General features: G+C 52.8%; 7 protein-coding genes across 7 annotated transcripts; 2 read left to right on the forward strand and 5 right to left on the reverse strand.

Moving 5' to 3' along the window:
- Positions 1 to 2,433: 2,433 nt before the first annotated feature.
- On the reverse strand, positions 2,434 to 5,476 carry PHYSODRAFT_341709 (hypothetical protein; the record flags this gene model as incomplete). The annotated part of the gene is made up of 9 exons (XM_009540046.1): positions 2,434 to 2,653; positions 2,733 to 2,849; positions 2,897 to 2,990; positions 4,087 to 4,250; positions 4,677 to 4,864; positions 4,893 to 5,051; positions 5,093 to 5,141; positions 5,239 to 5,311; positions 5,404 to 5,476. 9 exons carry the CDS (start codon positions 5,474 to 5,476, stop codon positions 2,434 to 2,436), a joined length of 1,137 nt encoding a protein of 378 aa, XP_009538341.1.
- Positions 5,477 to 6,411: 935 nt separating this feature from the next.
- On the forward strand, positions 6,412 to 7,188 carry PHYSODRAFT_531672 (serine protease trypsin-like protein; the record flags this gene model as incomplete). The annotated part of the gene is made up of 1 exon (XM_009540047.1): positions 6,412 to 7,188. The coding sequence occupies one exon, from the start codon at positions 6,412 to 6,414 to the stop codon at positions 7,186 to 7,188; it is 777 nt and encodes a 258-aa protein (XP_009538342.1).
- Positions 7,189 to 7,875: 687 nt separating this feature from the next.
- On the reverse strand, positions 7,876 to 8,914 carry PHYSODRAFT_341711 (hypothetical protein; the record flags this gene model as incomplete). Its single annotated transcript, XM_009540048.1, has 3 exons — positions 7,876 to 7,938; positions 8,138 to 8,807; positions 8,910 to 8,914. 3 exons carry the CDS (start codon positions 8,912 to 8,914, stop codon positions 7,876 to 7,878), a joined length of 738 nt encoding a protein of 245 aa, XP_009538343.1.
- Positions 8,915 to 17,309: 8,395 nt separating this feature from the next.
- PHYSODRAFT_307371 (hypothetical protein) lies at positions 17,310 to 18,264 on the reverse strand (the record flags this gene model as incomplete). Its single annotated transcript, XM_009540049.1, has 2 exons — positions 17,310 to 17,505; positions 17,597 to 18,264. The coding sequence occupies 2 exons, from the start codon at positions 18,262 to 18,264 to the stop codon at positions 17,310 to 17,312; spliced, it is 864 nt and encodes a 287-aa protein (XP_009538344.1).
- Positions 18,265 to 19,441: 1,177 nt separating this feature from the next.
- PHYSODRAFT_341714 (hypothetical protein) lies at positions 19,442 to 20,928 on the reverse strand (the record flags this gene model as incomplete). The annotated part of the gene is made up of 4 exons (XM_009540050.1): positions 19,442 to 19,726; positions 19,782 to 19,919; positions 19,980 to 20,110; positions 20,190 to 20,928. 4 exons carry the CDS (start codon positions 20,926 to 20,928, stop codon positions 19,442 to 19,444), a joined length of 1,293 nt encoding a protein of 430 aa, XP_009538345.1.
- A 2,216-nt stretch (positions 20,929 to 23,144) lies between these two features.
- PHYSODRAFT_341715 (hypothetical protein) lies at positions 23,145 to 23,377 on the forward strand (the record flags this gene model as incomplete). The annotated part of the gene is made up of 2 exons (XM_009540051.1): positions 23,145 to 23,164; positions 23,218 to 23,377. 2 exons carry the CDS (start codon positions 23,145 to 23,147, stop codon positions 23,375 to 23,377), a joined length of 180 nt encoding a protein of 59 aa, XP_009538346.1.
- A 1,295-nt stretch (positions 23,378 to 24,672) lies between these two features.
- PHYSODRAFT_531155 (serine protease trypsin-like protein) lies at positions 24,673 to 25,359 on the reverse strand (the record flags this gene model as incomplete). Its single annotated transcript, XM_009540052.1, has 1 exon — positions 24,673 to 25,359. The coding sequence occupies one exon, from the start codon at positions 25,357 to 25,359 to the stop codon at positions 24,673 to 24,675; it is 687 nt and encodes a 228-aa protein (XP_009538347.1).
- Positions 25,360 to 27,883: the final 2,524 nt, after the last annotated feature.

Here is a 27,883-nt window from a genome sequence, read left to right on the forward strand (position 1 = left end):
AGGTTCATGTGTGCTGCTTCATCAATAGAAAACATCTTGCCATCGTCGTCGAGTCTCATTAGATCCAGTATTAGATCCAGTAAAAGTTGCTGGGAGACATCGATAGCCACTAGCCAGCTTATACACTTTATTTTAGTTAGAACCTGCCATGCCCAGGGGTTCATGTCAAGGCTGATACCTCTAATAAATATCGATACTGCATGGCCGGATACTTGCATCAGTATCACTTGATATTGGTGGTGGTGCTGTATCGAGATCCTATGATACTTCGGCATATAAATATCGATATCCTGCGACCTAGTGTAGATTTCACCAACCAGGTCATTTCCATGTGCGCTACCGCACATAGATATAGCCACTTCTCCCAACAAGCCCACGGCAAGTACAAGTCTACTACTACTATCTCGGTTCGGTTGCGTGCGCGCTCTCTAGAGAATGGCCGACGAGGATACGTCGCCCAGTGATCGTGGCCGTAGAGATAAAGAAGGCGAGGTTGGAGTCGAGTTGGTATTCCACTATCTGTGCGTCACTCAAACCAGAACATGTTTGTTCTTGTCTAGGATATACTTGCTACTCCGATTCCTGACACAAAGAAGAAAAGCAGCTCGTTCACCCACATCTGTCTCGTGTGCGCAGCACACAAAAAAGCACGGACCCGACCTCTTCTGGACGGAGATCATGCTTAATGCGGCAGCAGACGACTGCTAACCCCAGGAAGCACATGCTCAGAGCTCACAAGGATCATCACTTTTCGGTTGAAAATAAGCTTGAGAATCTGTCTCGCCAAACCACTATCTACCGTGTACCAACAGCGATGTTTCAGTCTTAGTGGTTATGTGGAGAACGAGTTGCGAACCCAGCTTGATAACGACCGGGCGGAGACGATGGGCTTGATGAAGGCTAATTGGTCCGAATACAAGGAAGTGCTGCAAAAGAATAGGAGACGGCGACATTAGCCAAATTACTGCAGGTACAATTTTATCAATATATTTATCATTATATTGATATGATATTGATGTTGATATTAGTATCAGTATCGCTGATATCAGCTTCGTCAGAAGGCCGAGATACCGGATACCAGCTAAACTCGAGCTGGTATGAACCCCTGGCCATGCCACTAAAACATGGTTCCTTCGAGCAAGCCTCAGTAGTCTTTGGCGAGCCTGTGGCATAGGACGCAGATAGGCGACATCAGCGAAGGAGTTAATTGCCCCCTTCAGACGACACACGCGACCGATATTTGGGGTTATTTTTTATTTTGTTAGGTGTAGCAACAATATGTTTGGGGCTGTATCGTGGTGGGCGACGCTGCTCCCATTTTTGCTTTCACGATTCGAATACTCAAACGCTGTACTCTGTAGTTTTCGTGCGCATTCAGACTTCGTATAAGCATTCAAGTGCATTAATATCTGTGCGTACTGAGTAAATTTGCTTGCTTAGGTAGCCGCGTTGAGCGCCATGTAGAACATGTCAGAATTGATTCGTGTCTGAGCTTTCGAGTAAGTTCAAGTTAGTTCCGTTTTGATGTTTATATTTGTGCCGTCATGACTGCAGCAGAACAGGCTACTCATTGGCGACCGATGCCCCTCAAGTTGTGCCTCTGAAGTAGCATTTGGCATGAAAAAAATATCTGTAACATTTCTATACAAATTTTAAAATCAGTACGATAATAATTCCTGATTGATTTTTTCCCCGCTGAGCGAAGCGAGGCGGGTGGTCTCACGCGCTCGGCTTAACCCTGTTCATAGATTCCCGCTTGCGGGGCTCCGCTTGGCTTGTCATATATACATTTCTGGCGCCCTTAGCGACTAAGTACGATCCTTTAACTATGGAGCACCGCACCCGCTTTTTTAGAGCGCTGGCTGCATAATGTCACGTTTTCACTTGTGATTTGTATTGGGCAAGTCACGTGGGCTGCGCGAACCCTCCATATTACTTTGGAGCAAATAAATTTCATTTGAGTTTGCTCACTGGGTCAATTTGAACTGTTGTAACAATTTAAGACGGGGGGGGGCTTACTCAGTAAGGTTACTACCCTTATTTCACCCTGACCGGAACTTTTACCCGGAACTCTGTCTTAGCGAAAATGTGCGCATGTTTTCACTAACGAGAATAACCCGGAAAAATAGTTTTGCCAAGTTCAAGAGGACATATCTATCGTCTACATTGCAAACCACTCTAACAAACTATTACTGTGCACTTCTCTCGCAAACCGTAATTGTCCGCATTATCGCATGGGAAGGCCCCAAGGGAATGGGAATACTGCCAATACAGCAGCAACAGAACACCATCTTCCAGCTTCCCACGCAAGCTAAGCTCCGTGAACACACTGCGTTCATGGCCGCGATCTTCTCCTCGAAGCCGGCAAGGCCTCATCACGAGGCCGTACGAAGTGAAGTCGAAGCAGGACAGCATCGGTGGCCAGACGCATGGTCACGAGTCTCCACCACTGAGCTGGGTCGCGTAGTGCGGGTCGCCCACCGTCTCCATGTACATGAAGCTGTCCATGTTGTTGTTGTACATGTAGGTGTCGTTGAGCGTGAAGCCCAGGTTAGCCGAGATCACGCCAAGGTGCTGGTAAAACGGCGTGAAGTCCAAACCAGAGCCCACGAACTGGATCAAGTGCCAAGGTGCCGTCGTACACGCCGTAGATCTGCAAGAGGTGCGCCCTCGTGCGTACACGCTGTGGCCAGGCTCGTTGCGAATGTCACCCTAGCGTATGAACTCATTACTTAGTAGGAGGAACGGCGTTAGCTGTGCTCTCGATGAACTTGGCAATCGACGGGGTGCCCGTGTTCAGAGCCAGCGGGCCCACGACGTTATCGATGTTGATGCACACGACCGCAGCTCTTCAGCGCGCTCGTCAGCAAACTCAGTGCTGCGAAGCAGACCGAACTTCTCGCCGTCCCAAGAGCCCAGCACAATGGAACGGCGCGGCTTCCAGCCCTGCTTCAGCAGCTTTCCTGCCTCAGTCCTGGTGCCCCGTAGACCTAGGCCACCGAATAGCAAGGTGTCACATCGATGTTCGATTATATTGATACCCCTTAGAGAAGCAACATGGCATGCGCCTTAACCACCCATATTCACCCGAAGTCGTACGCTTTAAAACAAGCCCACTACGTCCACTCGTCCATCGACGCGTTATTCATCTGGTGTGATATTTTCCCTAGAAGCTTACCCTATAGTACTCTATCACGCTGCATCTACAGAAGACGTGGGCCCTACATGCACTCGGATCTTGCCATCGAAACTTTTCTAAAACTCGGTCACGGCCGATTTGATGGATGCCCTAACCAGGAGGACGGCTAAAATATCCACAGAAATTCAAGATAATCCACAGCGATCGTCTTAATCCACAGATTTGCGAGGTCAGTCCACAACAGGTGGTGACAATCCACAGAACCTGGGGATAATCCACAGCTCAATGAGCAAATCCACAGCTCCCAGAGTCAATCCACAAGATGCAGGATGTCTAGTCCACAGCTATTTAAGCCAATCATCATCATTCTCTATCTTGATATTTGATCCAATCAGAATCTCTCTCTATCTGCGTGACCACTAAATGCGATTGAAGTGCAATGTGAAGTCGATGATGCTGTTGGTGTTATTGAGCGAAAGCCAAGTTCCTCAGGCAGAACTATTAGGCCATGACATCACACATCTAATGAACTCTAATTTACTACCTAATTCGCTATATTGGTGGAGCTGAAGCTCGAAACCCGCAATAGTACAATGAGAAGACGTTGAACAAACAGTGATTCGCCTTGTTGGCAGTAGACTCGAGCTTCGTTCGACACCGCACGTGACTGTGGTGTAGTGAGCAGCAGCATTTACACCTTGTTTGATCTACTAACTCTCTAAATTGGCGTCTCTACGCAGATTTTAGAGCTAAAATGAAACTCGATGCTGCAGTTCGGGCTGTTTCCGGGCTGTCCCTCTCGATGGAGCGCGCTCTTGGCGTGGGCTGCAGGTGCGTCTGAGCACCTGTGTTATGGTCCATCTTTTGTGGCATAGTTGACGTACTAACTCTAAATGCTGACGTGTCTACGCTGCTGTATAGAGGTTATGAAGCTGGAAGCAGCACACAGGGGTGCTCGCCGAGCACAAGAGCATCGACGCGGAGCGTCATGGGGGCGCTCAGCGACAGCGAGGCGTCGCCGTTGGTCCACTCGGAGTTTCGCCGCCACTCGCTGTCGTCGCGGGACAAGTTCAAGCGCAAGGACAACGCCACCGCCAGCGAGAGGATTAAACTTGCGGACAGCAAGTGACGCCGCCCACTACGTAGTGCTCAACGCGGAACAACAGCAAGCTACGATAGGTTGATGTTGTTCCGCGTGAGCAGCTCCCTTCAGGGCATCTGCACGCATGGTTGGTAGTGATACTAGGTGCACATGTTGTTTCACTCCACGCATATTAGGACTAGAATAACAAACAATACAGTACAAGTTGAACATGTAAGCTTTCTCTTACGCATTAAACTTATCCTACGCACATACTACGTAGTATCTACTAGCAGTAGTACGTATTGCCATGACACGCAACAACTTGTCAATCTAGATATGGTTGCATTATTCGTCCACGCGCATAACATGACCATGGCTAGCAAATATTCTAATAGCATTAAAGGAATTATTGTACATGAACGACCCTAACTGTGCATCTAGCTGTAGCTCTACCAGTTCATCCGTCCGCACGCCGCCACGCTGAGCAGCCTGTCCTGCAACAAGCAGGCGAACGGAGCAAACCGCTGCGACCCGTAGGGGTACGCGTTGATGTCCTTGGCCACGAACATCTCGCAGAACGTGTCGAACGCGCACGACGCGTCGGATATGAGCGGCAAGCGCACGAGCATGATGACGCGCGACTACTTGCCGGCTGCGATCGTGTCGTACGCCTCCTGGCGCGCCACCTTCGCCACCTTGGGCATCGCGTCGTAGGCGGCCGCGCAGCACCTCGTCCGCGCTGAGCCTGAAGTCGCCGATCTTGCACGCGATGCAGCAGTTCTTGCGCTGCTGCTCACGGTCGTCCACGTATAGCGCGCCCAGGTGCTGCTGTCAAAAACACCGGATGCACCAGCACGCCCAACACGTACCATGGGGTCCATGGCATGCGCGTATTGGCCCCTCGAGCGCCAATCCACACTTCACCTCCTATTCGTTCACAGCACCACCAATATAGCACGTTAGCCTACAAGCATAGCATCATTATAACCACACAAGTATGCCGCTGCACGCGCACCTGCGGAAAATGGCCACGCGCCATCCTCTACGGCCCCAGAGCCACCCGTGCCCGGCAAGCAGGATCTTGGAGTCTGCATTTTCATCCACAGTAACGTCAGTATTGCGAGTTAGCTCGACGCCGACACTGCATTTTGTTGCCCTAACAGCCAGCTAAGTATCGTACCCATAGATGTTGCCTGTACCCACCTGCTCCCCGCGCTTGACGCCCGAACCTGCACACTCAGCACCTGCTGCATGTGCTTCCGACCTGGGTACCTGAAGGTAGCTCGCTATACATGTACCTCAAGAATGGTACAGCCGTCGCCGCAGATTGATGGACTTTGTCCTTGGCAGCCTGTTATTGTACCCATCGGCCAGCTCCGTCGTCAATCCCTGTGGACTGGAGACGCAAAGCTGTGGATTATCCCTCAAAAAGCTGTGGATTTTTCATATTTCCTCCCCTAACCAGCACCAGCTCGAATTAATCCCATCTGTCTGGTTATGATCGCGTTGTCGTGCTTTGAGCAGCGAAAGTCGATGGAACCGACTTTCGCGACTCGCCACCGAAAGTGCGTACCCACGAGGCAACTTCCACCCACAGATTCGTGGCCCGGGGGAAGATGCAACTTCGACGTTCAAAGCCCACGATTCCCCAGCGGGACAGACAAAATGGTCGTCATCGTCTGCGAATCAGCGACTTGGGCAGGCTTCCACCCATGCTGATGGTATCGCATCGCGAACATACACCACACTGTGCTTGTAAATACCTACTGTCCACATGTACAGTAGGTACCTATTCTCCCGTGGAACAAGAATTTCTACCTAACCATTTTGCCAGAAGGAGCATTGTCCCAACCTATTCCGTGTTAAATGAACCCGTGAATCCGCTGCCTTCACTCGTAATCTTTGGAACGGGTTTGTTGTGCAATTGCACACAGTCGTGTTTCCCGTCGTTAATAGGGTATGTTTCCACCCACACGTTTTCAAATCGGGTTATCCTGGGTAGTATTCTACATCTGTACTATTACATATAACTCACGTATGTCGCTGCAATGGTTCAATTCACTAAAAACATCCTGCTGTCGCAGAGCGTGTTACATGTACGCATGTACCTTTTTGGCAAGTGACCCTGCGTTCAAACCACTTTAGGATTTACCACGGACTGCACAGAGCTTTCTACATTATCGACAGAATGAAGCTTATCTCCTCTCTCGCTGCTGCATCCGTTGCTCTGGGCGCTGTCACCGCCGAGACTGACCACGTCGAGCGCGCTCTCGTCCTTGGCGGCGGAGAGGTCCCCATCGGCACGAAGGCGTACTCGACTGGCATCCGCTCTACCGCCGACGGAGACACGTACTGCGGTGGAGCTCTTATCACCCCGAAGCACGTGCTCACTACTGCGACGTGCTCGGGTTTCGAGGCGCCGAACTTCGTGGCAGTGGGAACGCACTACATCAACGGTACCAAGGACGGCGAGCAGATCAAGGTGGTGTCGGCTCAGAACCACACGCTGCTTAACGCGACCAGCCTGTCCTACGATTTCGCCGTGCTGACCCTCGAGAAGCCCAGCAAGTTCTCCCCCATCAAGCTCCCGAAGTCGGACAACTCGGATATCGTTCCGGGTATGTGGACGAAGGTCATGGGCTGGGGCGATACCAGCTTCCCCAACGGCACGCGCTCCGAGGTGCTGCAAAGTGTCGGTCTGGAGGTCTGGGACAACGAAGACTGCCAGCGCATCTTTACTGTGGACGACTCGGCCGTGTGCGCTGGCGGCGCTGCCGGTAGGGACTCGTGCATTGGGGACACTGGCGGCCCGCTGGTCAAGGAAAAGGGCCGCGGCGATGGTGACGACATTTTGATCGGTTTGGTGAGCTGGGGTGCTGGCTGTGGCGACAAGGGCTACCCTGCGGTGTACTCCCGCGTGTCGGCCGCTATTGAGTGGATTAGCTCCGTCACGAAGACTCAGTAAGTGTACCACGACGCGTGTTGATAGAGCGCTGGCATTTCGCCTTATTTGTGACCGCGTGCTACACGATTGGTTTATTGTAGTACCAACAAGAAAAGAAGAAGAAGAAGAAGAAACACCCCTTAGAGATCTGTGATCGATTTAACATACTTAAGTAACGAGTCATTCCGATTTTATATTACAGCACTTGGCTCGCACAAAAACTTTCCCAGGAAGCTGATGTGGTAAGGTGTTCAGTCGAAGCTCAATCGTTTCTCAGATTTTGGTTTGATAACACAGATTGGGTGCTGTGGTGTACAATTCTTTTTTTTGTAATTCATCTCCCAAAAGGGAAGTACTTTTGTTAGAGCCCCTGGTCGAGTTACAATCTCTAAGGCGAACTGGGCCACGCCAAGCTTCGAGATACATATCAAAAAGTGAAAAACCCAGTCTTCAGTATCGAGATATCTCGGTACGTCTAAAGTTCTTCAAAAACTAGCGGTAGAAAATGCCGCAGATTCCTTTCCTTTCATATTCTCGGATAATAGTCCCTGAAGCCGCTACTACACGGATTTTTACGATTACAAGAACCCTGGCAAACTGCATGAAGCGCAGGTGGCGTGGATATTGCTAACAAGAATAATTGAGCGATTCCCGCAGTATTTAGGACAAGTCTAGGCCGCCCAGATCTATGATTGGCTGGGGAGACGGTTACAGACCTTTTTTCTGCATGTTGTCTGGGATCTGTTCCGGCACAGACTGCTGCGGAAATCGCTCCCGGTCAAAATTAGGAGGCTACTAATAAATACAAGACTGGCCACTATATTCGTAAAAATCCGTTACAAAGTTCCCCCCCCTCTGACATGTTTCGAGTTTTCCAATTTTTTCGCTTGCAAATCGAGCACGGACACTTATACTGCTGTGGTAAGTCGGCGGATTTGCTCGATTGCGTTGTTTTAGTGGAAGCATACACCTGTGACGACAGATTCGATCCACGCCCGAGCACTTGACACACGATACTGGGATACCCCGGTTGACCACAGTCGTTGCCCCAGCTCACAATGCCCAATACAACGTCACCGCTAGAGCGCTCAACAACCACAGGGCCTCCGTAGTCACCCGTGCAGGACGTCACATTGGCAACACCTCGCGAGCACAGCATCGTGTCGTCAATGGCCGTTTCCTTGGCGCACTCCGCGTTGCTCATCAATTGAACATTTGCGCGCGTCAGCTCATCGGCCATTGTGCTTTCGCCCGCAGTGTCATCCCACCCCATTGTCGCGGCCCACTCGCCGTCCTTAGCATCGGAATCATCCGCTGCCGCAAGCGCCACGGGTTTGAACTTGCTCGGTCTCTCCAGCTTGAGAATGGCAAAATCGTTTGAAAAGTTATCGCTCGAACTTGTTGGATGCTGCAGAACCGACACAACCTTAATCTGCTCTCCATCTTGGGTCCCGTTCACGTAATGGGAACCAATCGAGGCCCAGCGAAGGTTGCCCGAGTAGCAGTACGTGCCGGCCAGTAGGTGGGTCAGGGTGATAAGGGCAGCGCTGCAGAAGATGTTCCCCGCCGCACTAGATCGTAGCCCGGCAACGTAAGTCTTGGAGCCACTCGGTACAATGCTTGATGTCTTGAGTGCAGGGCTGGTAAAACCTGCCGATTTTTTCAAAATTAATTAGGTTTTTGGTTTTACCTTGGTTTAAAACAATATAACCTAGATTTATTTCTTGACTGAGCTTTGCTACTGCATTCTTGGTAGTCCTTCCTGTTTTGGTTCTTATTGATGTAGTTGCCTATGCAAAGCGCATTCCGAGCTTGATGCACGAATGAGGAGGATATTGAGAGGCCGAGTACCTAATAGTTCACGTCGACGGACTCTGAAATACCACGTTGTCAGCGAGGAATGAAAGTAGTGGTGAAAGTATGAGTATGAGTGTAGTTAGGGTCGGCTTTATGGTGGTTTCGCCTTCTCGTTCTCCATGGGTGTAGTGGGCCTACCTTGGTTCACTGCTACGGCTTACACGTATGCGCACGTGTATGAGGAAGCGTAGGTTTCTTTTACTTGAGTTAAGTATACTCGAGATCCACGAGTATACTTTAAACAAGATAAAGACTCCAAGTAGCGGGTTTTGGTAAAAGATGAGAACTCCTATTTTGTTTTATGTTTCTGACTTCCTCTAAATGTAATATTCTAAGCTAGGAATCTGCCAACGGCTGGATGGCAGGATTCTGCTAACATGCAATTCACTCATTGGCTAAAAGATGCTGCTTTCAGCCAATAGGAATCCTAAATGTGTATGGACCACCCGTCGTGGTGGTCGAAAATGTATGTAGCCATTGGTGTACCTTACACCAAGGTCGAGGAAGTGTTTAAACCTCTAACAGACATCGCATATGTTAGAGTAACAAGTGACTGTAGCCACTTGTGCGTGTAACCCTGTTACACCATCCCCCCTCAAGGTTAGACGCGCCGAGTCACCGCACGTCAATCAGGAAATTGACCATTCGTCAATTCTTCACGTTGGGAGAAAGAAACTCGAGCTCATTCCGCAATGAGCTCGCCTCAGAAGAAGACCGACGCTACAGCAGAGGGGAAGTCCTCCGCCGGGATAGAGACTCTCTCTATCTCCGAGTACCGCGAGCGTCTCAAAGCAAAGCGTGACGCTCTTGCTTCCAAGGCTGCGGCGGGGACAACTCAACCAGAGATTGTCCTCGAAGGTTCTTCTGTAGTCAACAACGCCGTTGACTACGAAGACGACGACGTGGAGATGGAAGAGGGCGAGGCCTCTTCTAGCAAGCGCAAGGAGTCTATCGACAGCGATAGTCTCGACCCGCATGCCGGGTCGAGACGCCCTCGTGAAGGAGACGACTCGGACGCTTCGAGCTCGAAGCGTTCGCGCGGCGAGAGCGACACTCCGCTCTCTGCTGCTGGGGCTTTAAGCTCCCCGCGTGAGGTAGCGCCTTCAAGCTCTCCGCGCGCTGCTCAGGCAGCGCGTGATCCGTGGATGCCGTCTGCGTCAGAGATCGCAGACCGTGTGGGCAACACTGTGCCTCCAAACGAAATCCCGCTGTACGTATGCAGCGGTATCCACGACGATGCTGTTGCGGAGGAGCAGCACTTTGATCCGTTAACGAATCAAAGGCGCGACTACTACATCGGGCTCTTCCACGAGCTCCGGTACTTCTCCAGCAAGAAGACCTCTTCTCGCAGCAAAGTACCTGAGTGGCAGGCACTTTGTCAAAGTTGGAATGCTTTTGTTGAGAACTTCAACCAGAAACCGGCTGCTTACCACGAGCGGGTTAAGCGTGCCCGTGAACGCTTCGAGACATTCTCGACGCGCGGGAGGCTGGAGCAGCTCCACAGATCCTCTGTGGACGCTGGTATTCCATGCGCTGCGCCCGAAGGCCAACAGTGCACGTTGTGGCTTCCGGGTGCGGCGCGCTTGAGCGACCGCGACCTAAACGGGTTCACGACGATTCGTGTACCTGAGAGTCCCAAGGATCTTCGTGCCAAGTTCTTGGCACGCGAGGAACGCGACGATCGTGGGACCTCGGGCGCTGTAGGTGACCACAGCGCTCGCACTACCTTCGCGTCGGCAGTGCGTGGTGAGCTTCGTACGCCCTCACCATTTCCGGCACGTCCTGCAGCAGGACGTCCCGTGGCTCCCATATATCTTGGTGGGGCGGAAACCCTCTCCAACGAATACGATAACGAACCGACTGCCGGTTCGTTTTCGGGATACTATGGTTCACAATACGCTCAACAATCCAGCGTGTTGAGCCGCGGGCGTCGCGGATCGGAGGCGGCGGTGGTGGGAACACGCCCCGGGTATGGTCAACCTGGGGTTGACCTTGGCCCGACGCTCGAGGAGCGGGTCGCTGCTGTGGAACAGCATCAGAGCCGGGAGTTCGCCGCTCTGAAGCAGGAGGTGGCGATCCTGAGGGCTCAAGTCGCTCAGGCCTCGCAGACCGCGTCGAACATCTCTGTCGACGTGGGAGGTCGCGTCGCACGCTTGGCCCAGCGCGTTCACGCGCTGGAGCAGAGGTTCGCTCCCGCTGGGGCTTCCGCTTCGGGGCCAGCCGAGCTAGGTGGCTCGTGCTGCAGGTATGACTTCAGCCGCCCGATGTAAAAGGTCGGATGGAGGCGCATGCTAGATGGAATATCTAGTGTGTAGGCGTTGCCATCCCGTGCCAACACCGTGAACGGGAAGAAGCGCGGAGCGAGCAAGCTCGCTCCGAAGTCGGAAACTGCATGTTTAGGCAGGTTTTGAGTTGCTAACAAAACCAATGAACCCTTCTTGAATTCATTAGTGTTGCCCCTACCAACATTGTCTGCGTTCAGCTTCTGTCGGTCGACAGAAGCTGCGACAGCGTCTTGGACAAGCCGAATGACGGCTTGTCTGCGCTGCACGAAGTTAATTGCGTCCGAGCTGAACTCGTTCAGCTCGTTTCTAGCAGTAAACCCGGCCTCTGCGTTCGTCTTCACGGTGTCTGTGCCCTGCACAGACGCGTGCTTCTTGTTCTTCTTGCGCGTAGTCGCGGCTGACACTGTGCAAGTGTCAGCGGCATTCTGCGGCTGCTGTGTTGCAGTCGTAGATCCTCCCCCACTTAAGGAAGGAGCCACCATCCCGAGTAGACTCGGGAGGCGTGGGTGCCTGATGGCATTCACGTAGAACGGTGTATGCCCGGTCGAGGCATGCACCGATTTGTTGATGGCAAACTCCGGCATCGGCAGACACTCGCTCCAGTGTTGGAACGAGTGAGCGTAGCTCTTAAGCACGTCTACGAGCACGCGGTTCACGCGCTCGGTCTGCCCGTCCGTCTGCGGATGGTCCGCAGTCGACATCGAAAGTTGACTCCCAAGAAGTGTAAACACTTCTTGCCAAAGGTGTGCAGTGAAGCGCGGGTCCCGATCCGACACAATGTCGATCGGCATGCCATGCTGTTTGAACACCATGTCAACGAACAGACGCGCCGTCTGCTTCGCAGTCACTTCAGCGGGTACCGCAGCAAGATGTACCATCTTGCTGAAGCGGTCAACAAAAACCACAACGCCCGTGTTCCCCTGGCTGTCCGGGGGAAGACCGAACGCGAAGTCCAAAGACATGGACTGCCAACACTCTCGTGGAGTTGGTAGTGACTGCGAAGCAGACGGCGCGTCTGTTCGTTGACAAACCTCGCAAGCACGGACGTACTTGCGCACCCATTTGTACTGGTGGGCCCAGTAGAAGTCTCGCGTGAGAAGAAGGTATGTCTTCTCACGGCCCGGATGCCCCGCAGTCGGTGCATCGTGATACTCGTACATGATCCTGAGTCGCAGGTCATGGTCATTGGGCACGACAACGCGGACCGCGTTGTCGTCGACTGCACTATAGAGTAATAACCCGTCGTGCACCCGATAACGGTGTGCACGAGCACGAAGATGCTTCGGCAACTTCTGACGAGCTTTGTCAGAAGGCGCTGAGCCGTAGGCCAGCAAGATCTTCGCGTCCGCGTCGTGCGCGTCCGCGACCTTCACGTCGTCCAACAGTGACGACGTTGGGGTGCTCGATCGCATGGCTTCAATGGCATTGACGTCGGCATCAGTCGTGGCGTAGTCAGGTCGACGCGAGAGCGCGTCGGCCACCACATTGAGTCTTCCGGGTTTGTACTCAACCCGGAAGTTATACTCTGCGAAGAATGAGAACCATCTCGCCATCCGTTGCGAGATGTGCGGCGACTTCACAGCCATCTGCAGTGACGCGTGGTCTGTATAGACCACGAACGGTTTGCTTCCGAGTAGATACACTCGGAACTTCGCGAGTGCGTACTTCATGGCAAGGAGTTCCTTGTCATGTACCGGGTAGTTGCGCTCAGCTGGCTTCAGCTGACGCGATTGGTAGTAGACGACACGATCACGACCCTCGTGATCGTGCTGCATCAACGCACATCCGATTGCGAAGTCGGATGCGTCACACACAACGTGGAATGGGCGATCTTGGTCGGCCACCGCCAAGATCGTCGCCTCAGTCAAGCCCCGCTTGACTGCATCGAAGGCCTGCTGACACTCAGCAGTCCAAACCCACTCGGCGTCCTTCTTCAGGAGCTGTGACAGCGGGCGTATCATGCCCGCGTAGTCCTTCACGTACTTGCACAAGTACGTGACCAAGCCAAGGAACTGCCGCAGTTCCTTGACGTTCGACGGCGTCGGCCACTCATTGATCACTCTGACCTTCTCAGGGTCAGGGCGGACACCGTTCTTCCCAACGAGACACCCGAGCACGGGTATCTCGCTCGCCCGGAAGATGCACTTCTTCAGGTTCGCATAGAGCTTGTGCTTGCGCATGAGCGCAAGCAGCTTCCGGAAATGCACCTTGTGCATCCCGACGTCGCTCATCCCGTCCGCAGCCCGGCTGTGGACGAACACATCGTCGAAGTAGCTCGGTGCGAAGTCGCGCACCGAGCGCAAAAACAAGTGTGTCACGCACCTGTTGAAGGTCGCAGGGGCGTTCTTCAGACCCTGCGGCATCACTAGCCACTCCCAGAGCATGGCCGCTCGGCATGCTCACAGCCGTGAGAGGGATATCGCTCTCACGCATGAGGATCTGATAGAACCCATCGCGTAGATCAAGAGCACTGTAGATAGTGCTTCTGGCCATCGAATCGATGATGACATCTTTTCGCGGTATCGGTGTCTGCGCCGGTATCGTCGCATCGTTCAGCTTGTTGTACGCATGAACGATGCGCCAACCGCCCTGTGGCTTCTTGACACAGAACGTCGGAGCACTGTGCGGGGATTTCGATTCCCGCACTTGTCCAGCTTTGCGACGACTCTCAAAGAAGTCGTCGATCGCCTTGACCTGCTCTCGCGGCAGTGGCCACTGCCGCGTGACACAGTACTTCGTCCCCGGCACGAGATCTATCTCGTGCTGGATAACCTTATCCTGCGGAAGCTCCGCAGGAATCTCTTCCGGAAGCACGTCCGCGTACTCCCGTAAGATCTCGTAGTAGGGACTCGTCTTCAACGAGTCCCAGCTCTGCTCTTCAAAGCGCTCCTTCTTCGTCTTCGCACTGAGAGTGTCCTCGCTCTCAGTGGTGCTCTCCATGAAGAACTGCCTCAGTTCTTCATTCTCGCTCTTCGTTCTCTCGGCGTCCGAGAGAATGCATATTTGCTCGATGCGTCCATCGTGCAAGTCACGCGCAAAGCGCTTCCAGCTCATGACTGGAAGCGAAGTCAACTCCGACGCTTGCGTCGGAGGATTAGCGAGAGTTATCTCCCTGTACCGGAACCCGGCACAGGTACGCGTCAAGACGTTCAACGTCTCGACCTCCGGCATCTCAGCCTCTGTCTGCCCGGCAGACATTCCTTGTAGCGTCTCGGCCCCAGGCCGAGACTTGCCCAGCGACCTTCGCATGCGCCGTCTTCTTGTTTTGCGGAGCCCGGCTCCGCTTGGTTCTTGACCTCGTCCAGGCCCAGCCGTGGACGGGTGTTCTTCTTCAGTACCGCCGGCGGGTTCATCCCGCGGGCGAGCGACTTCAAGCCCGGCTTCGTCCCCGGGCGCTTCGTCGTGCAGCCCGGCTGCACAACAGCATGCAAGTTTTTCCGGTGCGGAACGTTTGCAACCGTCCGCACCGCCTGCAGCGTCGGCTCCCGGAGCCGACACGCCATCTTCACCTCGACGCCTGTTATTGGCGGAGCCCTCCATTACGGAGGGTGTGTCGGCTCCCCGAGCCGACGAATCAAATTCACCCAAGCCATCGACTCCCGGAGTCGACGGCGTCTCGTCACCTTGGCGCTTATTATTGGCCAAAACTGATCCAATGAGATTCGCCTCAGCCTCCACGGCTGAGGCGTGTGACTCGCCTGCGTCATCCGTGCCCCTTGAGGTCGGAGAGTCTTCCTGATTCGCTGAAAAGCGGGTGTCGACCTCCGAGGTCAACACATTCCCTTCATTAGCTGTCGGCGGCAACGCCGACGCTAGCTGCTCTTGCGCGCGTGCTCGCGCGCGCCCAGGGCGCTCCGGGACAGCGGCATTAGGCGCTGTCTCGAGTGGGGAGTCGCGCGCACCTGTCGGTGCATACGTAGCGGCAACAGGGCCATCGCTCACTGTTCCGCTGTCGCGAACGAAGCGCACGGGAGTGCGCTTCTCCCAATCGATGACCGGATCATGCCGTGCAAGCCACGGCATGCCCAATACAATGTCAAACTTATCGTCCAGATCCAGGACGATAAAGGTCTCGACAAACTCTTGATCTTCATACGTGAAGCGCACGCGTACCATGCGCTTCTCGGTCTTCACGACGGCACTCGTTGCCAGTCGTACTTCCAACATACTTCGAGGTATCTTTAAATCCTCGAAGTCAAGCCTTGATAGACTTCGCAGTCGAACAAAGTTCTTCGACGCGCCAGAATCTACCAAAGCACGGAGAGAACCGCTTACTCTCATCGAGTTCACATTCAGGATGACAAGGTCAGGCTTGTCATCTTGGTTCTTGCAGTGAGAATGAACCTCACTGGGGGCTGCAGTCCTCAGTGTCGCGTGTCCAAGGTCGATACGCGGAACTGCATTACCAGTAGGGCGCCCCGCGCCTACTGGCGTCCAGCGTGTTTTGTTTGGTTGCGACGGTGCCCGGCACCGCCGCGATAGCCACCCTGCTGGTGCACGGGGGCCGTGCATTCCCGAGCAAAGTGACCGACTCTACCACAACGGTAGCATCGCACATTGTTTCCCTGCGACTGCTGGGGTCCAGTAGTTGCAGCACTCGAGAGATCCATGGGTTCTGGGCCTCCCGTCCTCACTACCGGGCGTTGCTGTGGCCTCGGTACATGTGCATGCAGCTTAGCCTGCCGCAGGCTAAACTCCTCCTGCATTACAAGAGTAATTGCAGCTTCGAGAGTACTCGGGTACTCACGGAAGAGATAGGTCTTCACAGGCCCATCTCTCAGTCCCTTCATGAACGTGACGACCTTGGTCGCCTCATCGATCGGATTGGTCACGATGTTCGAGACCAAGTATCGTGCTCTCTGAGCGTAAGCATGGACATCATGCTTGCCCTGCTGCAGGTCGAGGAACTCCGCCCTCGACCGGAACTCGTTTTGCGGGGGCTCAAACGCTTGTCTGAGCTCCTCCTTGAAACTCTCGTACGTGCTAAAGCACGTAGGATCCGAGAGTCGGCGTCCAACTTCTAGCACGTCCGCCAAGACATGACATGGCGAACGCAACCTTCGGCAACGGGTCGACGATACGTCGAGCCGCAATGGCAGTGTCAAGTTCGACAAGCCAACGGAGGAGAGGTTCACCCTCTCTTCCGACATAGTTACTCACACTGAGCTTTAGCGATTGTCGTCCCGGACGACACCGTGGTAGACGAAGCAGCATCTCGCTGCTCCCTCATGATGAATCCCAGAGCAACACCATGTTGCTCTGTCGGCGTTAGCGTACGCAGCATCGTAGCTACAGCCGCCTCACCAATGGCTGTTGACAGTCGTTGGAGAGCTCCCCACTCTGGGTCCGACAGGTGGGGACAGTCAGCGCGTGCAACGTGAGTTGCAGGCGTAGTGGAGATTTCCATGGACACCTCCGTATCCATGGGAAGGTTCTCAGCTCCGCGTTCGTGCGGTGACGTACGAACTCAGGTAGTCGGTCGTTGGACGGACTACAAAGTGCTACCAGGTGTAATGGGCCTACTTTGACTCGCTACTTTAGCTTACACGTGCGCGCACGTGGGTGAGGAAACGTAGCGTAGTTTAAACTAGAGTTAATTAAACTCGGGCCTCCGAGTATAGATTAATCTAAATAAACGATCCAAATAATGTTTTTGGATTAAAATGAGAACTGCTATTTTTGTTTAATGTTTCTGACTTCCTCAATATTCTAAGATAGGAATCTGCCAACGGCTGGTTGGCAGAATTCTAATGCTATGCATGTCGCTCATTGGCTAAGAGATGCTACTCTCAGCCAATAGGAATTTTAAGTCTCTATGGACCACCCCTCGTGGTGGTCGTAAATGTATGTAGCCTTTGGTGTGTCTACACCAAGGTCGAGAAAGTCTTTCGAACCTCTAACAGACGTCGTGTCTGTTAGAGTTACAAGTGACTGTAGCCACTTGTGCGTGTAACCCTGTTACAAGTCCACCTTGAATTTGTACAGGTGGCAGCGTAGTCCCTATTGTAGACCGCAATAGTTTCTTAACTTGGCCGTTTGCCATCCACGTCTTTCGCTGCACGCGCTTGCCTTCATTTCGTCTACGTTGTCTCCATTGTCGCCGCGACCGCAAAGTTCTTTTCCACAGCTTCCATCCCGTGTCCAGCCACTCATCGAACTCTGGACGTGTGCAGGGTTGCTCTGATAGCCGCCACTCCTTCAGCAACAGTGCACCATCCGCATGGGGACTAGTAGCTGGTATACGTTCTGGAAAAATGACCCATTTTCGACATTGCACGCGTTGATACTCTCTGCGTAGTTCGTCTTCGTCTACGCCGGCCTGCTTTTGAAGTCGGCGAACAGCAGCTTTGAGTTGGTCATGACACCGTGTTGTGCGCTTGATGCTGACAGCTCGGTCGATTGCTCTGCGAGTTTGACTGCGCTCGCCCCAGGTCCGTTTCGCTGCCTGGTACATGCACTTGTACAGATTATCAATAGCGCTGGTCAGCCAGTTTTGAATATCAGCATCAGCGTTGGGTTCCCCGCACAGAGGGTCAATTAGTCGCACCGTGCCCGACGCTAGTTGGCCCGCCAGGAGCGTCTTGAAACTATGAAGTTCGTCCTTGGAGGCTCCTTTGACAGGTAGCACCTTGAATGCCCTGACATTTTTTAAACGTGCGGGGGTGTGTTGCACGTGGCCAAGTGCGATCGACACGAAGGGTACTCCGACGTGGTCACTTAGGTGCAAAGAGTATAGCCATATACGGCTTTGTTGGATCTGGTGGGTGTGTCTGCCGCTGATGTAGATATCGTCCAATGCTGTCCGGGTGCTTCCGTTTTGGTACGTAAATCTGGGCTGGGTAGGAAATCGATGCTTAAAACACGACATCAAGCCTTGCTCAGTAGTCCACGCCCTGAAATCATCGCTGGCACGACGTGCTGATGCTTTTCTGTGACCCTCACCTTGCCGGTCCATGCTTTCATCCGGCTACGCGTCGAAGTCACCGGCCACCACCGACACATAGCCACCGCTTCTAGCTTTTTCTAGCTGGAGTCCAATCCATAGTCGCTTTGCCGTCGTGGCTTCTGTGTTTCTCTGTGGAATGTCCGGGCAGTACGTCCCTATTATTTGCAGATGCTGCCGATTTCCAAGCCTGAGGATGATACTGATGGATCGCCCTGACGGTGAACAACACGTAGCACTTTGCTTCTACCGTAATTGCCATCTCTCCATGTCGATCACGATTCCCACACGGCGATGTCCAATCACCAGTAGCGCAGGAGCTTTGGTACCGTTGAGTGATCTACTCCAGACAATTTACTCCGACTGGTCTGGCAGAGCCGCATCCGCAACTACTAGAATATCAAGTTGGTAAGCGATAAACCAGGGACATATCTCCCTGGTCATCTTCTCCCAAAAACCTTTGTTAATATTAGTCGTTGCGATGCGAATGACGTTGTCCTTTCCAGCGGCTGGAGCATCGCCTCGATCTCCAAGAAATTGCTCCGCGTAGTGTTCTCGCCGCAGAACTTCCTCAAGCACGGCGCGTTCTCCGATATTATCCGTGTGCGGTCGTCTATGCGCATGTGACCGCCAGCGACGACGGCAGCGTCCGCGTTGATGACGCGCTGATCGTGTTCTACCAGGCTCCAAATGAAGCCGTATGTCTTCCACTTCCGAATTGCTTGAGTCGTCCGAGGATTCCGGCGTGTCCCCACGTTCTTCCTGCACATGTTCGTCAGTAGTCCACCGACGCACTTCCCCTCGCGATAATTCAGCCCCTGTTACACCCTCCGGGCTGCAGCACACAACAAATACTACGAGCATTATTGCCAGTATGCAGGGCCATCTTAGTTTGATGCGGTATTTTACTGGGAGCCGCCCCCGCCAGCTCGACTCCCCTCGCAAAAATCCGGAACCTTGAGGTGTTTAGCCATTCGACCGAGCAGTGCTGCAATGCCCTGTACTTCCGACGCTGTAGTTTCCTGAGCTTCTTGGATTGACTGGATAGCTGTATCGTGTGCTCGAAGGCGGGCGTCAACTTCATGCGTGTAGCGTTGGACTTGGCCTTCCATACTACGCACTATTTCGTGTGACTGCTCACGAATTTGTGATGCGACCATTTCGCGCATCAGTGATACTTGCTGCTGCGTCAAGGTCGCTCCTTGTTGCTGCATGCGTCTGGGTCGGTACAAGGCATTGTACTCGGTCTCATCGTCGTGTAGGCGCCACATCTGCTGTTGAAATGTCCGCGCTGCTTGGAGGTGTGGCTCTCGTGCGTGGTCGACACGCTTCCGTTCTGCCTCTCTCGCAATTGCTTGCCAATGACTATTCGCTCGGCCGTGGAGTGCCTGGCTTTCTCTCTCGCGCTCATGATGTTGTTCGAACGGTTCTGGCCTGTTGTAGCGGGGCTCCCGACACTCGCGACGGAGGTGCCCTGAGCGATCACAACGAAAGCAGCGTAAACCGCCCTCCTCGCCTGGCTTGTTTACGAAGCGTTTGATGTTTCCGATGTAGATTCGCCGCCCCTGCTGGACCCCGTATCGCTCGCAGAGTCTGTTTGCGTCTTCTTCATCCCGCATTGTGAGCGTTCCCCACCATCGTCCGGGCGGAATCATCACGATGACTCCCTCAAACCCAAGGGGTGTCAGCTTATCCTGGATTTGTTGAGGTCGGAGTTCCGGTCGCACACCAAAGATGTGGAGACGGCGATTCAGATCCTCTAACTCGGACGCCGCTGACGGGCGATTCAGCATCCAGCGGTCCTTGCTCCATTCGACGTTCTGCACGGGTGCAAGTCTGATGGTTCTTCCGCCTTCGACTCGTAAGGGCGGGTCGATGTCTCTTTCTAAGTAAGCTTGGTAGACCAGGTTCGCAGTGTCGGAGCATTCGAAGCAGACGGAAGGCGAACTTCGGATCTCCAGTTGTGGGGTCAGTCACAGCGTTGATGACGCACGCTATAGCCGGCCATTTCCCGTGGCGCATGCGACTGGCGCTGTGGGAGACGATAATAGCTTCCCTCGCCCCCCAGCGTTGCAGGACGGCATGCAGATCCTTGACCGACACGTAATTAGCATTACTGTACTCCACTTCGATCAAATCCAGGTTAGATTGCCGGCGCCCTGTAAACTCGGGGCTAACCCAGATCGTGGCCTCATGGACTTTGATGTATCCTCGGCGAAGTAGCTTCCACAGCGCACGATCGTTGACGTTCGGTCTTCCGAGGAGTTTTGTCACCTGGCCATCCGTTGGTAGCAGCCCCGGGGCGTCAAAGCAAACGCCTTTGGACTCGGCAACTTGGGTGATTCCTGTTGCCAGTTCTGGTAAGCCCCAGAAGCCTTGGTTTGGCACCAAGATAGTGGCATCATTAATCGAAAATGCGATCATCATATTCGTTTGCTGAAGTCGTTCTTCAAATGCAGTCCAATCCGATTCTGGGTGGTCGTGATCGAGGGTAACCTCAGCTTCATGGTCAGCGATGTGCACCATTGTCGGGTTAGGATTTGCCGCATGCGCATCGTTGGAGAGACTACCCTGAGAGCTTGACTGGTCTACCGACAGCTCTACTTGGTCAGTAGCAGGATTGTCGCTTGGGTCCGTGGTTCCATATTGCATGCTCATACCGCTATCCACTTCCATCGTGCCCGGCCCGGGGTGTTGCGAGGCACGCCGTTGGTTCGCGTCTTCACTGCGCGGCGCGGTCGCGTCATCTCGGGTATCAGCACCATCGGTATGGCCCTTACAGGTCAACGCGTCGATAGGAAGTCGCACAGCACGGCGTGCTCCATCAGCAGTCACCTTCAGCGCGCTCTTCTTTTTTCATGCTTTTGGCGATGCTGCGGAGGGCATGGTAGAGCAGGTGCGGGTTCTTGTTCTTGGTAAGTTTGTGTGTGCGTGTGGGCGGGAGGTTCTTCTGGGCGCACACACGTGTGTTTTCGTGTATCCGTTTTCGACTCTGTCGTAGAGCTGTTGTTATTTTGGTCCCAGCTCCGTAACGGATAACCGACGGGGCCAAATGGTCTAGGTGGCGGCCTCCACGAGCGTCTGCTATGCCGCCCGCGGCTGTTGTGCCCGTCTTCGACTCGCGCCTTCACCGCCCGCGTCTTGTACTGGAGGTACTTGTTTGGTTCTTCTTGTTTCCTTCTTCTGATCCCGATGATGCTCGCGTGCTCACGCAATCAGCCGAGGTGCCGCCTTGACTCCCTCCTCGGACTTCCGGCTGGTTAAGCGGTTTTAGTCGCCGCCCCTGGCAAATACGGGAATGGGCACCTACTGATCGGCGTGGTGAGTTGGAGCAAGGATACACGTGCGGCCGAGAAGGTTACCCTGGTGTTTATTCTCGGGTGTCAAGTGTTACAGGGTGGATCGACTCCATAACTGATGGCAACGGCACGGGCCTTGGTACTAGCGGTCCTCTGAGGGACTGCGAAAGTTAGAGGTTCGTCATGAAATACTAACAATACAAGAATTGTCAATTGCTGTATACATATTTTAATGATGCTAAAATTACCAACATATTATTGCGTTGACCAAATGAAGTCGTTTTAATTTTGATTGCTAATGTAGTATACGTATACTGCACCTCAAAACCAATTATTGAGTGTACCAATTGCTTTTCCTGGTAGTGCTTCGGTTACGAAGTATGGACAGCCCAACCAGGATTACTTCGATGCACCTGATATGTGGCGCACATGAAGTAAAAGTATACTGAAATCAAGTAAAGTCATTTAATAATCTCAGAAATGGCATGGTTTCTTGAAATTCACGTAAAAGCAGAGGCTTTTTCGGTGGAGTGGCAAACTAGTTCAGTAGGATATTCGTTTCCAGAGCTTAAGAGTAAACGTTAAGTACGAAGGTGCCAGCTCTGAATGTTTGAATGAAGGAGGAGAGGGTATTTGCCGATAGCGGGCAACCCGGTTTCTAATTGCTATGCAACTAGTTTGTGCAGCAATATTTGATCTATCTACAAAAGCGCGGAGGATGTTTGACGCGCTGCGACCAAGATAGAATAATTCTAAAGTCTAATACACATCCAGCAGTATGCGGCTAAGATAGCATGCGCAAAGGCGAGATGATGATGAAGCGAGGCACGGTAGGTAGCGCGGCGACATACCGGTGGTCGCAGGAGGGGAGGGGGGTTGTCTGAGTGTCGGTCCGTTCGGTGCTTCTGCGGCGAGGTGAGTCCAGCTAGTTCGGCACCACAGCAGCGGAGTTTCTTACCGTGAGTACGAGAGGGGGGGGGGGGGGGTTGGCTGCTGCAGCGACCGAAAAAGCTGAACTGAGGACCGGGACACCGCTCGTAGGTGGTGGTCCTGGGAGCGCTCTGTAGTCCAGATCACTCATCATTTTCACCGCGTTTTCATACAACTTTTCTTAGGATTACTCGGAGAAATTAATTTTGTGGCTGAATGGTTGTGCTGTTGGTCGATCAATATCTAGTATACATCATTCAATTCGCAAATTTACATACAACTTTTCTTAGGATTACTCGGAGAATTTAATTTTGTGGCAACGTTGGGTGCCGATGGTCGATCAATATCTAGTCTACATCATTCAATGCGAAAATATATTGAGAATACGCGAAGAAATAGCATGAATCTGTAAGCCGTCATGCATTTTTACTATTGATTGTTGGTGCTGCCAGTCAGCCTCCTCGCTGCCGCTGTATGGCGTTGGCGCTGCATGTAACAGGCCTACAAGGGCTGCATCTCGATGCCCTATCCGGGTCCCACACTGCCCATTGGTGGCGGCGATCCGAGGGGGAGAGGAGAAGTTGCACTTGCGCACACAAAGTCAAAGTGAGTTTGGGATCCTAACTGTCACTGGTTGCTGGTGTATCTGCAATCAATAACATCATGTCGGACGAAGTGCCCACGTGCGCAGCTCAACGCTCATGGTCGCGGCCAACCGCTAGGTGTCGGCTTCCAGTCTCGTGGAGAAGATGGAGGGCCGTATGGCGCACCTGCACGTGGCGCTCGAGTTCGGCGAGGAGATCACGGAGGAGCAGCTCCACGCACCGTTTAAGAACAACCCCCTGCACTACATCGCTCTGCACATCTGCATCACTTCCGGGGCGCGCCGTGAATAGCACTGGCGCCGCAGATGCTGCGGGTGCGAAGCAGGCGCAGCAGATGCGTATCAAATGTTGGCAAGTTTCTGTTCATTTAACCGAACAATTTTGGTTTGCTTCGACGAAATTGCATATTCAGGTGCACTACCAGCCCAATCCTCTAGTATAACAACTATTTGATAGTAGCAAATAGATTTTCGTTGACCTTACATTTTAAGCCGGTATCGCTTGTTAATACCGTAGGGTATATGCTTTTTTTAAAGCTTTTAACCCTTCAACGCCCACACGTTGTAGATACACCAAGAAACGTGTTGTACGTACAACATGTTAAAACATGGGCGGGTTAGCTGCATAAGTCAGGCCATCCCGCAAAATGCACAGGTCTTGGGTTCGGAGGACCAGATTACACGGATATAAACTGTGCGAACGCGTGCTAGAGTAAATACAAAGCGATGCCGTTACTACTTCGATTCGATTTAGGGCGCTACTGAATTGACAACGATTCCATTACTTGATATTTATTGAGTGTATTGTGTAAGTTGACTGGTGGTGTATTACTTGCAACTAACTGTGCACGTTATAGAGGGCCCAAGGAAGTGATGTAGATAGTGTAGCAAAGTTGAGCGTGAAGCGTGTTCTAGCGTAGATACCGGCCATCCTCCCGGATACTTTACGAGGTAAAATGGTGTTTTGAGAGGGAATTTGAAATAGGATAGTGAATCGAGTGGTATTTAGCCTGCAATGGAAACATATTTGAGGGGATATACAAAGATCAGCTTGCGCATGTGTGTGTGGACCTCTGTAGTAAGATGGTAAATGATGTGGAGGTGATAGTTCAAGGCTACAACGCGCTAGGTTTATGAACGGTTTCACTTGATGCGTCGTCGCTTTCGTGCAAGATGCCGTGCAAGTCACCCTGCTTTGCACTCCCTTAGAGGTCCTTGCCCTGTCTCTTGATAAAAAACCACTGACTTCTCATCAAAAGTTTTTATCACGGTGTATATACACCATGTACATGCTGTTTGCACAACATGATAAACGATTTGACGAAATGGTCATGTCGTCGTTGTACACAGTCGGTACTCGAACTTATACGAGACTATAGTAAAACTAAGTGTTGAGCGGTTTTAACATGCTGTACGACTATCATGTTGGGCGAGTACCGTGAAATAAAAAACAGGTAAAAAAAGAGCTTGGGCGCGGGAGGGGGGGGGGGTTAAAAGCTTAAAAAGGCAATAAACACAAACAAAAATGTGCAGTTTGATTTTTGTTTTATCACTTTCCGTTTTTGCTAGATATCAACGAGGTCTCTCCTAGACGAAGCACGTACTTTTGGTAGCAGACTCAATCCACTCGCGCGCACCCGCGACACGAGCAAAGATAGAAGGGGTGTTGCTCAAGTTGCAGTCAAAGATCCAGCTGGTCAGTCCAACGACGACGTCCTGGTTGGCCTTTTCAACGATAAGCGGACTGCCGAAGCTACCTTGGCACGAATCTTCGTTGGCGTTTCCACCTGCGCACAGGTTCGACTTGTCGATGTTGATCATCGTGGCGCACTGCTCGTTGCTCAGAATCTTCACTTCTGAGCTTTGGAGTTTCTCTCCACGGCTATAAGAAGTCGTCTCCGTTTCTTGAATGTGTCGCCAGCCCAGATATTGCGCCCGCTCCCCGGCCTTGTTGTCGGAACCGTCAGTCGCGGCCAACGCGACGGGCGTGACCGCGCTGGCCTTCTCCATTTCCAGCACCATGAAGTCGTTCGTGTAGGTCGTGGACTGCGGGTGGGTCAGCATCGCCTTCACCTTGAACTTCTCGCCATCGTTGGTGGCATTGAACTTCTGTGCACCGATGGATGTCCATCGGACGTTGCGAGTCAAGCAGCCTGACGTAATGAGTACGTGCTTGGGGGCGATGAGGACTCCCGTGCACTTCTTGGGGCCGTCCACAGTTGCGATAAGGCATGGGTAGTTGTCTTGGTGCCGTCCACAGTTGCGATAAGGCATGGGTAGTTGTCTTGGTGCCGACGGGGATGTCCGTCCTGTTGCCAGTTTCTGCGTGGGTGAGCCCAACACTTGAGCCGCTGGTGGAGGGCACACTGCTCTGGGCCCAGATGGGGGACGCGATACAGACGAGAGCGGTGGCAGCAACAGTAGCGGAGAGAACCTTCATCTTGACCAGCCGACGGGGGACTTGCTGAAGTGTGACGCAGTTGGCAAAATTTGAAGTGGAACGATCTTGATCACTGCACGACCTCGCTTTATGTGATGGCACTGAACGACAACACAAAAATCTTTGTCAGGAAGCACAAGGCGCTGCTGAGTGGTGGGCAGTTGAGCTGCAGCGCGCTGCCTATGAGAGCTTCAACCAGCCATACGGAACCGAGACGACGTATGTTTCATCGCGATTATTCTGCAACGGAGAAATCAACAGCCGTGCATGAGCCCAATATTTGTCACTGATACCCACTGTTGGCGTGGCTGGCAGGAAGATAACCGAACATGCACGTGTACAATCTAAATACTTAGAGGCTTTCAGAAGCACGGTATTTCTATAAATACGTAGTAAAAAACACGTAGCGCTGATACGTGGTTTTGACTACGGGTTTTCCGTAGTGGTCGGCTTTTCAGCGATACGGACAATCAAAAACCCGTGGCAAAACTACGTAGCGCGGAATCTTCCGAGTGCACGCAACGTTTTAAGCTGGAACCTCGGCTCAACAAACTTTAGCTGTGAGCGCCGTCATTCGGCGAACACGTCGGCAGCGCCTACGCCCACGCGCCATCGCTGGGCCAACGTAGATGTGCAGTATAGTGAAGTAAAGTAAAACATGTTCAGTTTTTTTTAATTAATGCCTTCTTACTGTTAGCCATGTTCATTCCGTGCCTTGAATGAATCTGTTGGTGTTGCACCACCATGAATACGTGTCTCGGTTGTCCGCAGCGTCTTCATCTAATTTACCTGCGTTGGGTGTTGTAAGTTTCAATTTGTAAATTTTTTGTGGGTCCATGATAGTTCGGTCTACTCGCTTTCTGGCGTATGATGCTCGATACTTCCAGCATGCCTGGAGCTGACACCGGAATAGGTAGCAGCGAAATCGACGCCTCACCAAGTTCCAGAAATGGACGCATGCTTTCTTAGGGGTTGCACGATGGTTTCCTGGAAGTTGTAGCTCTAGTGGTATCAATACGGCGCGTCGACTGTGGTCTCTTCAAACTCCAGGTAGGTTTGGAAGGCGCTACTCGCCCCTTGCCTTGATTTAGTGCGGCGGAGGAGCCTACCGGCCGCCCACGCTGGTCCTTGGATGACAAGTGGGCAGATGGGGTCTTGGCAGGCCGATAGCAGCAGATAACTGAGCACACACACAATCTAAGGTCGCCAACGATGAGCACTCGGCTTCTAACAGACGGCACATGCGCCCACGACCAACTATTTGTCATCCAGGGTCCCCACCCACCCTTACGAAGAAGCTTAGGCATGCTGCTCCCTTACGTATATTTCGGTTTGATTACCCCGTAGCGGACCCCCCTCTCACGGGTTTACGGGATCGAAAAACACGTAGCGTCGCCCGTGCCAAAAATAGATCGGATCGCTACGGGTTTTTCGCTACGAGTTTTTGCCAAAAACACGTGCTTCTGAAAGTCTCTCTTGAGCGTGTTTGTCGCGGGTGTGTGTTACACCACGTAATCTGTGTTTGCCTGTGTTGACGCTTGCAAGTGGATCAAATTGTCCGTAAACGTGTTCGATCGAACGCAAACGAGTGCCCTAGAGGACGGAGTAGGGGACCCTGCCTGGCCGCTGAAATAGTCTCGAGGACTATTTGGCTTTGTGTCACACCTGCTATAACAGCTTTGAACGTCAAACATCAGCATAGACGGGTAACCACGCAAAAATGGGCTAGCGCGCTCGGCCACTCTGCGCTCAATGGAAGGATGCAGGGCCTACAGCAGAATGTTACTAAGTATACCCCCATCCTGGCGAGGAACTAAACGTCAGCACCAACGCTCGGGCCGCTATTTTGCGCCAGGTTCTGCGTCGACCATGTTACCATAACACGGTACGACGTCCTTGCTGCCGTATCTTGGCCTCCTACGACTATTGATCCAACTCGGCAGCGCTGGATCGTCGCGTTATTAGCTCCGTGCGTCCGTTCATAGCAGTTTGCAGTCTACTGTGCCTCTGATGTTCATTCAAAGAGACCTATTCTACCGCAGCGCATTCTCGCCCAAGAACACGCACGAGGCAGCCTGCCTGGTCCCGTAGATTGTTTTGGTCCTCCTGACTTCGGTAGCCTGTGTCGATTATGCGAGGGCGGACCCCAGCTTAGACGGGCGGCTCGGCGGTGACGAGATCCTCTATTTACGTTAATTGCTAACTATAGAGACATGGATTAAAGGCAGTGCCTACTTGGCAAGTCCTTCCCTGTTCTCCTCTTGCCAGCCACACATCGCCGTCAACACGTCCGAGGAGGTCGTCGCGACTGGTTGGGGCACTTGGGAGTATACGCGGATCCGTTGAACCAGCTTCCGG

Source organism: Phytophthora sojae (genome assembly GCF_000149755.1).
Source record: "Phytophthora sojae unplaced genomic scaffold PHYSOscaffold_14, whole genome shotgun sequence".
In the NCBI taxonomy this organism is placed as follows: domain Eukaryota; phylum Oomycota; class Peronosporomycetes; order Peronosporales; family Peronosporaceae; genus Phytophthora; species Phytophthora sojae.